The sequence below is a fragment of the Penicillium verrucosum genome (genome assembly GCF_028828655.1).
Source record: "Penicillium verrucosum strain IBT 35672 chromosome Unknown utg000003l_segment0_segment0, whole genome shotgun sequence".
Classification (NCBI taxonomy): domain Eukaryota; kingdom Fungi; phylum Ascomycota; class Eurotiomycetes; order Eurotiales; family Aspergillaceae; genus Penicillium; species Penicillium verrucosum.
This window is the reverse complement of record NW_026643212.1, coordinates 162033-177796: the sequence shown is the minus strand read 5'-3', so window position 1 is coordinate 177796 and position 15764 is coordinate 162033. Positions and strand designations below refer to the sequence as shown.

At 48.7% G+C, this 15764-nt stretch overlaps 5 protein-coding genes across 5 annotated transcripts; 4 read left to right on the top strand and 1 right to left on the bottom strand.

The window, feature by feature from the left end:
- Window positions 1-987: 987 nt before the first annotated feature.
- On the top strand, window positions 988-2950 carry N7516_007861 (uncharacterized protein; the record flags this gene model as incomplete). The annotated part of the gene is made up of 2 exons (XM_057220581.1): window positions 988-1258; window positions 1284-2950. The coding sequence occupies 2 exons, from the start codon at window positions 988-990 to the stop codon at window positions 2948-2950; spliced, it is 1938 nt and encodes a 645-aa protein (XP_057070853.1).
- Window positions 2951-4225: 1275 nt separating this feature from the next.
- On the top strand, window positions 4226-4836 carry N7516_007860 (uncharacterized protein; the record flags this gene model as incomplete). Its single annotated transcript, XM_057220580.1, has 4 exons — window positions 4226-4272; window positions 4462-4570; window positions 4623-4696; window positions 4758-4836. 4 exons carry the CDS (start codon window positions 4226-4228, stop codon window positions 4834-4836), a joined length of 309 nt encoding a protein of 102 aa, XP_057070852.1.
- Window positions 4837-5968: 1132 nt separating this feature from the next.
- N7516_007859 (Acyl transferase/acyl hydrolase/lysophospholipase) lies at window positions 5969-8907 on the top strand (the record flags this gene model as incomplete). The annotated part of the gene is made up of 4 exons (XM_057220579.1): window positions 5969-6659; window positions 6719-6753; window positions 6823-8765; window positions 8823-8907. Coding segments are annotated over 4 exons (2754 nt in total), but the record flags the coding sequence as incomplete, so codon positions are not given.
- Window positions 8908-12277: 3370 nt separating this feature from the next.
- Window positions 12278-14553, top strand: N7516_007858 (alpha-L-arabinofuranosidase A; the record flags this gene model as incomplete). The annotated part of the gene is made up of 8 exons (XM_057220578.1): window positions 12278-12397; window positions 12449-12898; window positions 12948-13064; window positions 13119-13308; window positions 13364-13783; window positions 13831-13985; window positions 14037-14144; window positions 14206-14553. The coding sequence occupies 8 exons, from the start codon at window positions 12278-12280 to the stop codon at window positions 14551-14553; spliced, it is 1908 nt and encodes a 635-aa protein (XP_057070850.1).
- Window positions 14554-14717: 164 nt separating this feature from the next.
- N7516_007857 (uncharacterized protein) lies at window positions 14718-15410 on the bottom strand (the record flags this gene model as incomplete). The annotated part of the gene is made up of 1 exon (XM_057220577.1): window positions 14718-15410. The coding sequence occupies one exon, from the start codon at window positions 15408-15410 to the stop codon at window positions 14718-14720; it is 693 nt and encodes a 230-aa protein (XP_057070849.1).
- Between the last annotated feature and the right edge of the window lie 354 nt (window positions 15411-15764).

Below are 15764 nucleotides of genomic sequence, written 5' to 3'. Positions count from 1 at the left end.
GACGACGTGGCAGTCTGTCGCCCGAGCGATCTTGGTCCGACCGTAGTAAATGGATCCCCCAAGGGAGGGTCTCGGGGTATGGCTGTGCTAAATGGAAAATGGGTTGATCTTGCGGTTTCTTTCGGGCTCCCGCTGTAGGCGCTTGCTACTCGAGGGAAAAGTGACTTGTTTATGTATTGTGCCATGTACCCCAGGGTCGACATGTATCCGGTCACCTTTTCGTAAGCAAGGACACATTTGCTGGCTCGGCTCACTCTCGGGGTGATCCGGTTCGCTGCCTCACTTTTAATTCTTTTTTTTCTCGGACGTCTGCAGTTTCTCACACAGCAGGATTCCGCTTCGAGGAGTAGTCGGCTCTGTCACCCGGGGCCATGCCCTTGGGGGAGAAGGGGGAAGGGGGGATGGCTTGCTGATGGCTTACCTCGCCACGGATAAAGTTTCAGGCCATAGAATGGAAGAAATAGGAGAGAAAATAGCGAAATGAGGAAATACATCACTACCCAAACACCTTAGAGCCCAGACCGATGATCGACTTCCATGTTGCTTGGAGTATTATTGTACTCTGTAGCTGTCTACTAAGTGCCAATTCTCGTATCTCATTGTGGGGAGTCCTTCATCGACGATCTGAACTTTTGTTCCTTTCTTTTTATCTACTCGTCTGCCCAATCTGCATATATTTCTTCTCCCAACTCGCGATACTGTTGTCTAATAGTTTTCTTCCCCGGGCCTTTACTATACTAAGTACATTTATCTCAACGCAGATCTTCTCCATCTTAATTGCATTGATAAGATCTGCTATTCCACCTGCCATCAGCTTCGATTTAATTTCCATTCTTCTATTGCGCTCCAAATCTACGTGAGTCTTTCTCGCCGGTTCTCACAAACCATGCGCTAACTATTCATAGAAATACAACCCACCTCTCTCCATCCATTTGACTACTGATAGACAGTTACTTCTCTGGCCATTGTGACGAGGGACCAATCACCATGGCTGTCAATCTGGATGACGAACTGTTCACCAGTGCCATCTCCGGATACTACGAAGCATTTTTGGTTGAACACTCCCACCTCCCGGAATCTGAACGAAATCAGCTGTGGATTGAAAGGCTAAGTCAGTTCATCCCGGCCTCCAATGGCGGGGATTCCAACTGGCAGCATGCTGGAAGCCTGGGGAAACGGACTCGACGGGATGCGACACCACGGACGTTGCCATATTCTGATTCCGGTCTTCCCCAGGCAAAACGGAGAGCCACCGTACGTGTGACCTTGGTTACTTACTCCAGCCTTATCTGCTCCGCCCCTCTTGAGCTCTCGTCTCCTAATCCCAACCGCCATCCGTCCATGGATTGACAATTGGCAGACCCCGGATCTATCACTCGACCCAATACGCGACATCTCCCACGCCTCCTCCCCCGACATACCTCGGAGCGGCGCTGCCTTCTCGGGACAAGGCTCCTACCGACACACCGCCATGGTGCGCTCCCAGAGCCAGCAAATTCCGGTCTCCCACCAGCACCAGCTAGCGGGTCCCGTCATAGGTAAACGTCAATCCGTCGGCCCGGTACGGACCCATCCTCGCCTCGACCATGTCGACGAATTCTCGCCATCCGAGTATGCGAAGTATTTGGACGCTTCTCCCAGTCAACCCTTTGACTCCGCCTTGACTTTTGGACTTGCAAATCATGGACAAACCGGACCATCGTTCCCTCAATACTCTGACCGGACGCCCCCCTGGATCGACCAGGCCCCAGCAGCTGCACCGGAGATGTCCCGCAGCACGACTACCGACTCTCTGATCGGTGGAATCAACATGTTCCGTTTCGACTCAACTGGACCACCCACCTATCAAGAACCCACCAGCTCCGTCCCGCCAGAGTGGGTGCCAACCACCACCTCCGGCCTGCCATGTCAAGACCCCTTTCTCTCCCCCGTGTACCCTGACCTAGATCCCACATCCTCTTCCCCATTCTCCCACCGTTCTCCCTTCTCAAACTCGTCATTCTCAGCATCCGCTCCCCCAACCACCTCTTTCCGCTACCCAATGCCCCATAATCGCCTCCCCATCGACTCCATCGACGGCAATAACCTGGCAACATATCACTCTCGCGCGGCGCGTCGTACTAAAGAGCAAATCGCCCAGGCCTCGCGCCCTATTGCTCCAAAAACCGAGACCGTCGAGAACAGCATGTCCCAAATCGACCCTCACAGGATGCTCCGCATCTCCTCGGCAAATGGCACAACAAAGGAGGTCGCCGCTATCCCTAAGGCCTCAATACGGCGACCTCCGCGACCAAAGACATACTGCCGCATCTGCACAGACCATCCAGATGGCTTCCACGGCGAGCACGAGCTGCGCCGCCATATCGAGCGTGTACACGCTACTGTCCGCACGGTCTGGGTCTGTAAAGATATCTCACCTGGCAAGTACTTTCTTGCGAACTGCAAAGCTTGTCGCAACGGGAAGCGCTACGGCGCCAATTATAATGCTGCTGCGCATCTGCGTCGAACCCATTTCAATCCCTGTGAGCGGGGCCGTGGTGGGCGTGGGAAAGATAGTGAAAAGCGCGGTGGGAAGGGGGGAGGTAACCAGCCTGGCATGGATGTCTTGAAACATTGGATGATTGCCGCTGAGGAAGTCACCGATGAGGCGGCTGGCGGTGGCTCAAACTCAAGGCTTCTGATTCGGAATCCTAGCCGTGTTTCGACTAGGGACCCTGGGTATCAGCTTGCTGTTGCTGCTTGTCGTCTGGTCGAGGGTCAGCCCCCCTATATTGTGCAGTCAGCTCTGCTGAAGGAATCTGACCAATTCCCCGAGTTTCCTGATGCGCCGTTTGAGTTTGATTTTGAGCTGGATCTTGACCTTGACCTCGACCTTGAGGACTCGATGAGTTCCCCGTTTTCGGGTTCGCAGTCATCCCGCCGGCCTGATATTGATTCGTATGTCAAGTGAGCGATCGTAGTCTGTTTTGTCTTTTGTCTGTTGTATGTGTTATTTTGTGACTGTTTGTCCAGAGCACCGTTTCATCGGGGTCGTGTACTGTACTTCGGGATGTGGTTAATCGGCAGTCTCCGGGTTAGTGGGGGATAGCATCTTTTTGACTTGGACATATTTCTTTTCTTGGCGATATATTATATTCTTGGACATGACGTTTGGTGGAGACTAGTTCGTGTGAACTAGGGCGTACTGACAGTGATGAGAAGCTCAAGCTAATCTTTGATAATCAATGGAACCTGCCCAGGTGAAGGTGTCACAACGTTGCAATGACATGTCCTAAGACATTCAAGTTTGGTATTCCACCTTGTACATCGTAGCTGGTACAAGCATCGGAGCCTTCCATGGTATGACGGCCCAAGTACCAGGTACTGCCCAGGCAGCAACAATATCGGCGGTCAACTGCCAAGACGGCTGGGCAGGTGGATCGATGCTGTGGTTGGCTGATCACCTCCAGAGGTGGGGTCCCGTGTGACCCAGTGGCTGATCGTCAACCAATGGAATGTCACCCAAGGGATGCAATTTGTGGCTGACTGCGTTAGTCAACGATAGGGCTGGAAAACTGTGGCTGACAGAACTTTGGAGGTAATACTGTGGCCTAAGTACACGGCAGGTACTGGGGGTAGTCGGGAGTACTGAGATGTAATTGTTCCCATGGTTTTGTTAGTATGAAAATGAATGTATTGGCTTGTAAATGACTCAAGAACCGAAAGAAAAGTAAAAAGAAATTGGTTGGGATCAATATTTACTAACAAACTTGGCCAATGTGGAGAAGAAGGGGAAAGGGGGAAAGAAGAAAAGGTACATCGGAGGTACCTCAGCCCTGAAGTCTTGGCAGAAAGAATCTCCTATCGGGCGCACCGGCAAAGTACCTCTCAGGTACCCCGACAATTTCCTTCAATACAATCTCCAGGTGAGTTACCTAACTTTTCTCTCTTTCCTTCTCACTCTCTTAACCTCCTATCTTCATCAACTTCACCTTTCATCTTCTTTCCATCGCTTCACTCACTTATTCCGGTGGCTCATCACAGCCATCCCCTTCGACCAATCTCCGTCTTTGCCTTGTCCCAGGTACGTGGGTTTAACCGCTGTGGCGATCCCTCCTTTGTTACCCTAATCACATCACAACAAGGCGCTTTGTTATCACAACAAGGCGCCGCAACGCCCTATAATGTTGGTTGTTATCAAGTCGCTAATTGGTTCTGCCTCGCTCTTAGAAGACCTCCAGTCGCCATGTCCTATCCCCAGCAACCGCCTCCCCAAGGATATCCCCAGCCGGCGTAAGTCATATCCCTCAGCACAATAATCGATTTTGGCCGACCTATTGGGGCCAACCCATTTAAGATGCCAAAGATGAGACTGGTCGGCATCTGTAGGCTTTGCGCCCGTGGAAGTTGTAGCCTGGTCTACGGCGAGCTTATATCTTGGTCAATACATTGGACAAGGTGCTGATCAAATTTCAAATGCAGATACGGTGGTTACCAGCAGCCGGGATATGATGCTTACGGTGGCCAGCCAGGCGGATACCCCCAGGGTGGCTATGCTCCCCCAGGCCAGTACGGCCCTCCCCAGGGGCAGGTAAGTGTTGACCTAACCGCATGCTACACATCCATTACTCACCGATTTACAGATGCAATACCCCCCGCAAGAACAGCAGCAAGCACCAGAGCCGAAATCATCAGACAAGGGATGCCTTATGAGTTGGTAAGTATCCTCATTGCTGTGGAAAGTCGGAGCAATGCTAATGTGAACTCTGTTCTTTCAGTCTGGCCGTGATGTGTTGTTGCTTCTTGTGTGAGGAGAGTTGTGAATGCTGCATGGAATGCTGCGACATGTGCTGCTAAGCTCTACGATCAATGACATCGACGATACCTTTCTTCTTGCTGGCGTTGGAATTTCTCGATACGCCCCGCAGCGTTCTGGGACAGACTACTGCACTCTTTCAATTGCAATAATTTATTTTCGTCTCTGTTACATTGCGATTTTGCTTTTTCTGGACAGAATACTCCAGGCTTAGTTAATTTAGCACCAATATCCATTCATCCCATTCAAAGTTTGTTTGATTGACTTTGAAACTCTGCGTCCATTGTTCAAACACATGTGCATATATGTATTGAATGCATGGAGAGATACCTAGGTGGCTCTATTAACTCCATTATGAATGTTACACCGCATCTCGGCGAGCTTTAACTCAAATCTCTATCTTGATATTTTGTTAGGCATTGAACTTGACAAACTAGTATTACGTTTGTAAAATCGGTTCACTTTATTTTATTTTGAGACACAAATCATTCATCCTGGGGTTATCTATGGAAAATAAGTAATATAGAGGCGCATCGCTTTGTCTAAGCTAACCAGTCTCGGGAGGGTCTCGGGAGTGGCCAGTCTCGGGAGTGATTGGCAGTGTCCTGTCCCTAAGCGCCTTGTTCTATGCACTGCTGTTTAGTCTAATGAAAAATTGCTTGTAATATTAAACCTCAGAAACCCCCGGCAATATTGATATTTTGAACTTGTTATTGTGCTGTCTCATCCTGTGTCTGATCCTCATCTGTTAGCTCAAGGAACCTCAACATATCGACTGCGTTATGGCTACGGAGATTGGACCAAGCCCACTTGAGACTAATGGATTATGCCTTTTATCCCTTGATGGGGGTGGTGTGAGAGGGCTGTCAAGCCTTCTGATATTAAAGGATGTTATGACACAACTCAATTCAGAGCGTGAGGATAACCAACGGCTCAAACCTTGTGATGTCTTCGACTTGATTGGAGGTACAAGTACAGGAGGGTGTGTCTGTTAGGACAAGATTTAGCAAAAGCTGGGCTGACATATGACACATGTTTAGACTGATCGCTATAATGCTCGGGCGGCTGGAAATGAGTGTCGAGGAGTGCGTCCTTGCGTACACCGAGTTGATGGAATCGGTCTTCAGCGAGAAAACGAACAATGTACCTGTAAGTTGGTCCGGGAATATCATATCACAGTACGACAGCAAGAAGCTCAAAAAGGCCATTGAAAATGTGATCCTTCGAGCTGGGTTGTTGCCAACCGACCTGATGAACGATGGGAAGCCTCGTCGCTCTAAAACCTTTGTCTGCACAACCTCCAAAGATACACTTCAAGTCACACGAATTCGAAGCTATTCTGCGTCAAATGAGATTGCGCTCCAAGCAACGATTTGTGAGGCAGCATTGGCAACCTCCGCTGCGACCAAATTCTTTGATCCGGTTTTGATTGGCAATCATAAATTCGTGGATGGTGCATTCGGTGCCAACAACCCCATCGAGGAAATAGAAGAAGAAGCTGCCGATATATGGTGCACCACGAGCCGGGAGCTGAAACCATTAGTCAAATGTTTGGTGTCTGTTGGAACTGGCAATCACGCACAAGTTCCCATGGATGACAATGTTCTCAGGTTCCTTTCAAAGACATTGGTCAGAATGGCAACTAAACCTGAGAGTACTGAGCGTCGCTTCATGGCTCGATGGAGCAATGAGGTAAAAGGAAAACGTTACTTTCGCTTCAACGTCGAGCAAGGACTGCAGCAAGTTCACATGACCGCGTTTGAGAAGAAAAGCGTGATCGAGTCTGCGACATACGCCTATTTGCATCATCGCTCACAAAAGGTTCGAGTTCGAGACTGCATTCTGAATCTCTCAGAAAAGGAAGGTAGGAATTGAACTCCAGAACCTTCTCTTTTGTTGTCGCCAGACGCTGACAGCTTGCAGGGAAGACAAGCATTGATTTTGAAACAATGATACATGTAAGATATGAATATTAATAACTCAAGAAGATCACATCCTTGGAATGTCAAATACTAACACCCCGTTAGGAGCATGGGGCTCGAATTAATCGCCATCGAATTCTCCAAACCATCCATTCATCAGAGAACGATTTTGGCCGCAAAAAGGCCGCAGGCTGGTTTGTTCCATTCGAGAGAAATCCTAGATACGTCGATCGTGAAGTCGTGGTCAAGGTAAAACGCAGATTATTTGTCAAGAACCGAGCCGAAAGAATTGCTATTTTTGGCCTTGGAGGAATAGGCAAGACACAAATTGCCCTGGAGCTTGCTTATCAAACACGAGAAATCTATCCAGATTGTGCCATTTTCTGGCTCCCTGCAGTTGATATGGAAAGCCTCCAACACGCATACCAAATGATAGCCGATCAGCTTGGAATCGGCCTCGATGATACGACGCAGGACCTGAAGATCCAGGTCAAAGATCACCTCAGCAAACCAAGCAGCGGACGTTGGTTGCTGATTTTTGACAACGCCGACGAGATTGATATGTGGACTGGAAGCGAACCTTTAACACCCGGAGGACTGAAAGACTACCTTCCCACAAGCGACCAAGGGGCCATTGTCTTTACCACTCGAAGCAACAAAGTGGCCCAATATCTTGCCATAACAGACATTATAAAGATCCACGAAATGGACGAGCACAAAGCTACCCATGTCTTGCGAAACTCTTTGGTTGACAAGGAAGTCCTTCACGATGCTGAGAGCACTCTCAAGCTTCTCAGCCGGTTGACCTTTCTCCCTTTAGCCATTGTGCAAGCTGCGTCGTTTATCAACGAAAATGGAACCACCTTGGCAGGTTATGTTGAGCTTTTGGATGGACAAGAGCAGAGCGCCATCGATTTGTTGAGCGAAGATTTTGAAGACAAAGGCCGATACAAAAGCATTCGAAACCCTGTCGCAACTACCTGGCTTACATCATTTGAGCAAATTCGACAACAGAATTGTCTCGCTGCCGACTATCTCTGTTTTATGGCCTGTTTGCAAGAAAAGGATATATTGGCTTCGCTCCTTCCTCCAAGTCCAAATGTCGAACAGCAGAAAGCGATCGGTTTGCTCAGCTCGTATTCATTTGTACGCCTGAGGCATGGAGATTCTCGCCTCGACATGCATCGTTTAGTTCATCTTGCAACAAGGAATTGGCTACAGTCAATTGGTTCCCTCCGAGAATGGCAATCACATGTGTTGCGTTGGTTAAATGCGCGCTTTCCCAACACTGGTATCATGTATCGGGATCAATGGCGAGCTTCGGTACCCCATGTCATTCGGGTCCTCACTCTGACAGAAAAAGAAGATCCCATTCCCGAAAGAGTCCACCTTTTACTCAAGATAGCTGATTGTCAAGTTATTGATGGAAGGAACAAAGAAGCCGAGATCTTTTACATTGAGGCTATCCAGGTTTCGGAGACATTATACGGCCCCGATAGTTTAGATGCATTCGCGGGGACGTACGGGCTGGTGAATAGTTATTGGCGCCAACGCAAGACGGAGAAAGCAATGAAACTATCCGAGGAGATGGCAGAGGCCCAAGGAAGGCTTCATGGTTCCCATAGCATCGAAACTATGAGAGCTCATTTCCTGTTATCGGGTATACACAGCCTCGCTGGCAACCATGATAAGGCCAGAGAGCTTTGCAGGAAAGTCATCCCACACTATCTCAGAACATTTGGTCCAGGCTCTCCTGAGACACTAGAGGCTATCTGTTCCCTGACTATGACTTACGTCTACGATGGACAGCTCTTGGATGCTACGGAGTTAGCTATCCAGTCATTGAATATCCACAGAAAGACGTTCGGGTCGGACAATAATCGAACGCTTGCGGCCATATGTGGAATGGGCGTCATATACCTAAAGCGATGGCAGCTTAAAGACGCCGAATCATTGTTTAGAGAAGCACTTGAGACTCAAAAGCGTATCTTCGGAAGCGAACATCCTGAAACAATCACGTTCATGTATTGGCTAGCTACTACATGGAGGTATCAAGGTCGACACAAAGAAGCTGTTTCCTTAATAACAGAATGTGTCCGTTGCAGTGTGCAGGTCTATGGTTTAGATCACGACTATACTCGGATTCACTACACATACCTGGAATCATGGACTAAGTTCAAGTATGTTTAGCTACGCCACTGATATTAGCGATACATGCACTGACAATATTATACAAGGTCCCTGAACTCATTCCTACGGAACTATGTCCCCCATTTTCGGCGTTCGGATACGATGATGGAACGATTTAGCCATTATCCTAGAGTCAAGGTGTATGGTCTCTGGTACGTTCGACGACAGCCGAGAAATGATCCTTTGCTTCTCGAAATCCAAGAAGCAGTGAAGGGTATGTCTGTGAACAGGCAACTCTCGAGTGATGCAGCCACTTTAGTTGGTGGCGAGACCGCTGAAAATGATTATTTGACGGGGTCATTTCAACCACCCCTCCAATCATCTGTTTGAGGTCCCAAATTACTTCAAGCTCGGTACTTTCTCCATACGAATTTGATGCATTTTCAGTCAGGTCTAAATTGAACCTCATCTTGTACATAGTTGATGCGAAAATGTGAATAAGAAGGAAACTCTATAACTATTCGGTCATCGAAACATGTTCGGTATGGGGAGGAATCTGTCACATAATCCGTGATAGGGCAAGGATATACTTGCATCTAGTGACTCTTTGACCTTGAGTCCTGCTTTTCCCATGAGCAACAACACTAGAACCAACAGAGTAATCTCTACCCGTCAGCCCTCGGACGAAAGGATAATAAGTGGTTAGGCGGTCGTCCACAACCATTTCGCAAGCGAGGGCTCCCTCGTGCGCTTTGCTATATTAGGTTATCATGCAGGACACCCAAAGCAATCTTCGTTTGAGCGAATGCCAGCTGCGGTTTATAAGGATTCGCCGAAATCATAAGGCCGATGAACTAATAAGTAGTAGTGAAAGTTATATCTCGACTATGACTTCTGAAATAATACAATCTCCAGAGCAAGCCGAAGAGACACCGGCTAATCAGACGGATATCTCGGTTGGTTATACCTGGGTCCGGTCCAAATCAGATAAGAAGTGAATTTTCCCGGAATCCATCCGGGTTCCTGGTTTTTTTTTTTTTTTTTGGGCGACAGGCGAGGCAATTGAGGGAATTCCATGATTTATGACCGGAAAAACGAGAAAGTATATATAGTTAATATAGAACTCTGGTAGCCAAGAGGCCAAGTGAAGCTTGAGACTAACGATACAAACCTTGGAAGCTTATTGTGGAGGACGCTTACCTGTTATGGCCTAGAGCTCGCTAGATAAGATGAGGGCGACATCTGATTAGATCTGCCTGCAACCATCAGAGCACAAATACTGTGACATCCACCCCTGGATCAGCATTCAAGCAGGTGCCTTCCGTATTAAGCGCACATGCGGTCTTTCCCCATCCCTCGGCGCCTGCCTATGCCGACACCATCTACACGCTTGGTTGGGTTCGCACGCGCCTTCCGAGCGCTGTAGGCCTACTATCCGATAATTATGGCCTGGTCGCGAGAATGCCGGAAATCGGCCGAGGGACGAAACCACAGCAGGTCTCTTATCATCAGGGAACAACAGCGGGATTCTATAGCTCCATATACCTTTGCCAGAGACGGAAAGCTGCGTCATTACATTGGTGAACACTAAGCCCTATGTGATAGCTCGGATTTGATCGCACAACTATATGTTGACGGTCTTGTTGATTCCCCTGAGCCCATTGATTTCGTCAAACTGGCCGAGGAGAGTGTGCGAATAAACAGCTTGAGGTTTTCAGATGCAGAGCAAACGCTAAGCCAAGAGCGCATTTTGGGAACTGTCCCGATGGCCTTGGAAGCCTATTGTGGGCGGTACTACTGGGGGGAGGGAGGAGGGTGACGGGTCTACTGTATTGACATCGAGCGGCAGGGCGAGGGGCTGCAACCGGTCATCCAAGGCGAGCTGATCAAGGTTACAGACTCCAACATTACCACTATAACACCTTTACTTGGTTGATGACCAACGATGAAGAGGCAAAAAGAGGCCGCTTTATCCAGGCTACCTACACGTACAAGGTGGTGTTTCACTGTGACGAGATACAAGTGATAGACGGCTTTACGTGGCAGCAGATTGGAGAAGGCAAAGCATTGTTCACAAACAGCGTGCGGCATGATTCGATTCCAGCTAGCAGTTTGGCTTTCAATCCTTTCCTTCACGAGTACACAGTTCATTTACTTGACCGGGGTTGTAAAGACGATCCCTGCCGGTCCTGGTATAAAGGCAACACTAACACTGGCCACGAGAAGATATCTGCCTTGTGGCGAAGTACTCTTCATTACAAGGGGCCATCGACGACGTTAGATATGATGACTACGACATAGAGTACCTCCAAGGCACACGCTTCAGCTACCTAGGGAATGGAAGATCCAGGGCTGAGAGTCACCCAGATGCGGGCCTATCCTTCTACATCCGCAACATCGACGACAATCCGTCTTTTGGCAGCAAATGTGTCTATGAGAAGTTGCCTTCATATTCGACATGATCCATCTGATGGCAGCTAGCAGATTGCACATAAACCTTCTTCATCGTCGCACTACTAGATTAGTCCTGGAAGGACTTTGTGCTGAACATGGAGCGATGTGTGCACGCTATCAGCTCTGAAGTATGCTCTACACTTCAATTTTTGAAGTTGAACTCTCCATTGAAGTGTTCAACGTATTTTTATATCACAATTGATCGATCACGTAGTAAAATTACGGTGAAGCTAGGTCTAGTCCGGAGTAGGAGTAGGTACCTGGCAATGTGGTGAGCTAAGCACGGCCCCGGGCCAGCCGTGTGGAGGATCTGCGGAGAAAGGCGCGCGGATTTACCCGTCAATCACACCTCACATAAATGCAGTGGACGACTACCCCTCAACCGCAAGGGAGGCGTCTCTTGGTTGTAGCACTCTCAAATCAACATGAAGAACCGGAAAGACCTTTCATGCATGTGCCTCGGCGCTTTCCCTGACAAGATTATGCTGCAAGGAACAGACCATTACAGCATACCCTTCAATGCGCCGATATTTCCCCTGGCGGGTGATTACTTGGAGAAGCTCCATCTTGGCGCATACGCCCCTCATGGAGATTTACTTAGTTGGGAATGAGGTGTCGCTATTACGGTCGCTCTCAGCAGATTGTTCTGCCCAGGCATCAAGTATTGTCCTCGAACCCCTCATGGAGATTTACCCGATTGGGTATGAGATTTCGGTATTACGGTCGCTGTCGGCAGATTGTCCTTGCACAAAGGAAGGGATCGTCTTATGATCATCGAATCCCCTCAGACGTCACCTCGATCCATCCGGGTCAATTGGAGTGCAATGAGGAGCACAACTAATTATCCGGAATGGCACTCGTTGGATCATGGAGTTGCTTGGATATAAATATCCACCACAGCGCCTTTCAGTAATATTGCCTATATTATACACAGCATTGGCGAGTAAACAGTCAATTTTGGACTGCTCACACCACAATGTTGCACAAATACCTTCTTCTGCCGCTTTTGGCTTCATATGGTGCCGCTGTCACCATCTCGGTAGCAAAGTCTGGAGGCAATGCCACATCAGGTCTGCAATATGGAGCCATGGAAGAGGTATGTTTGGCTTCTTGTCGATTGCAGTATTGGACCTAATTGAAGGCCTAGGAAATCAACCACTGCGCTGAAGGAGGTCTCTATGCGGAATTGATCCGCAACAGAGCGTTCCAGGGGAGCACAAAGTTCCCTTCGTCACTGGATGCTTGGTCTGGTGCTGGGGACTCATCGCTGTCCTTGAAGAACCTCACTGATCCATTGTCAACTGCCCTTCCAACTTCAGTCAATGTCAAGGGAACTGGCACAGCTGGATTGGTTAATGCGGGTTTCTGGGGAATTGATGTCCGTCCTCAGAAGTATACCGGCTCATTCTATGTCAAAGGCACTTATGAAGGCTCCTTCACCGCATCTCTCCTTTCTTCCAGCGGGAATGTTTTGGCCACTGCCAAGGTTGAATCAAAAAGTGTTGCGAACGACTGGGTGCAACATGAGTTTGTTCTTACTCCCAAAGAAAAGGCTTCCGATACCAAGAATAAGTTCTCGCTGACTTTTGATGGCTCGGTAAGATTTGACATGAAAATCTCCACGTATCTTGGCTAATTGTTTCTAGAAAGCATCGAGTGGCTCGCTTGATTTCAATCTGATCAGCTTGTTCCCACCCACGTGGAATGATCGCCCCAATGGCATGCGGAAAGACTTGATGCAAGCCATGGCTGATATGGGTCCTGTAAGTTGAAGTTTACCTACCATCAAATCTGAATGATGCTAATAAGCTTGGTAGACATTCCTTCGCTTCCCTGGAGGAAATAACCTCGAGGGTGACAGCATCGAGGGCCGCTGGAAGTGGAACGAGACCATTGGGCCACTCACCGACCGGCCTGGTCGTGCAACCACCTGGGAATACCAAGAGACCCTTGGACTGGGTTTGATTGAGTACATGGAGTGGTGCGACGATCTTGGCATGGAACCAAGTGAGTAGATCATTATGCGACGTTTTAATTTACCACGCTGACAAGCCCTGTTTAGTCCTGGCGGTCTATGCTGGACTTGCTCTGAGCGGGGATGTTGTCCCGGAGGCCGACCTCGATTTCTATGTGCAGGATGCCCTCAACGAGATCGAGTTCTTGACCGGCTCTGTGGACACTGAGTACGGTGCTCTGCGTGCCAAGGTTGGACACCCGGAGCCATGGACAATTCGGTATGTCGAGGTTGGAAACGAGGATATGCTGAGCGACGGTCTGCCTACGTACAAGTCCTACCGGTTCTCGGCATTCTACGAGGCTATCACGGCCAAGTACCCCGATATCCAGGTCCTTACGTCTACTATCGACATGACAATTCCTGGAACTGCAGGTGGTGATTACCATTTGTATGATACCCCAGACAACTTTGTCAGCAAATTCGACATGTTTGACAATTTCACGCGCGAGCATCCTATCCTGCTTGGTAAGTCACTCGGTACAATTGCGAGAGCCTAACTAACACACGTCTAGGTGAGATTGCCGTTACTTCGCCATTAAACGGACAGGAGATTGACTGGGCTGATACCAATTTCTCTCTGTATCCTTGGTGGATCGGCTCCGTTGCCGAGGCTGTGTTCCTTATTGGTGCCGAGCGCAACGCAGACAAGATTATTGGAACTACCTACGTCAGTTGTTTCAACTTACACTCTCCTTGGCTGAAACTGACAGAGTTATAGGCTCCCTTCTTGATGAACCTGGACAGCTACCAATGGTCCCCAACTATCTTGTCATTCAACTCCGATCCTGACCAGACCGCTCGCTCTACGAGCTGGCACGTGTGGAGCGTATGTTACACTACCATCAGACCCCGAAAGTAAGCTCTACTGACATACAAACTGAACATAGTTGTTCAATCACAACATCATGACAAACACCCTCCCCGCCACTTCCTCTGACGCCTTCGGTCCTTTGTACTATGCGACAGGTGTAAACAGCAAGACCAACTCGCACATCTTCAAGGGAGCAGTCTACAACAGCACATCCGATGTGCCCGTGTCACTGACATTCGAGGGTGTCGGCCGCGGCACCAAGGCAGACTTGACGATCCTGACTGCACCGGATCCATTCTCGATGAACGAGGTCGGCGGGGCTAACCTCGTCAACAGCAAGACTACCCAGATCAAGGCTGGCAAGAAGGGCGAGTTCTCTTTCAAGCTGCCCAACCTGAGTATTGCAGTGCTCACTACCAATTAATGTATCGGGGAGAATATACATTAATCTTAGGGAGCCTTGCACATGCATAGCATAACTCAAATCAAATATATATTGCCTCCCAGTTTCAAGAATACTTCCTTCGATCCCTGTCGCTGTAATTACTATCCGCGTTTCATTCCTACCAGGCCTAAACCAAGCAAGGCTCAAGCATCCTGGGCCCGAAATTTATCCGGTGTATCCCCCTGATTCCGCCAATCCGCAGCCTTGAAAGCCTCCAGTTCCTTGAGAGTAGAATGGATGCGCTTGAGGTTAGGCACGAAATCCAAATCCATTCGGTACAACAAAGCCTGGTCAACCGTGGGGACCAGCACCACATCCGCCATAGAAACAGTATCCCCATAGGAATAAGTCCCCTCCCCGCCCTGATTCACCAACAGGCTTTCGTAGGCTTGGAATCCGTCGGTAAAAGCCTGTTTGACGAATTTATCCCGATCCTCGGTACTTTCACGAATACCCTTCACCCGCTGTACGATACGGGAGTTGGTGGTAGGTTGCGTATCGATGGCGATGATATTCACGATATCACGCACTTGCACGCGATCATGTATTCCACGAGGGAGGAGTGGAGATGTATCTGGGAACCTTTCCTCGAAATAATCCAAGATCGTCATAGATTGGCGGATGATGGTCTTTTCGCCGTTGGCGCTTGTCACTACCAAGGTAGGCACGCTGGCGCTGGGGTTCGATTCTTTGTATTCGTCTGTTGTGTGCGCTTTGGCGCCCAGGTCGATGTAGGTATATTCAAGAGGGATATCCTTCAGATGAGCAGCAATTATGATTCGTTGACAGCATGAGGAGCAGAAGTATGAGTAGAGGTGGAATGTATCGGTAGGCATCTTGATGGAATTGCTGTATTTCTGTGCTGAATTGAGTAGAATAGAATGGAGATGGGAGGTTGGATGGTATCACTCAGCAATGGAGGTTACCTTGAGTTGGATCAGCACTAGCACTGATATAGTCAAGTGGGTGTACTATGAATTAGTTTTTCGTGAGACTGAACGAATCAGCCTTACTATTTCTATTCCTAACTCGCCAACTTCTATATTCTAAGCTATATCCTTCCAATATATACCACCTGTTGCATTGAGCATCCACACTCTGGACTATGCCTATGCAATCACTTTATCTACTTCCACCTGCCACTTCAATGTATTTGGGTGAGTGGTTCTTTTTTTCGACCCACCCTGATT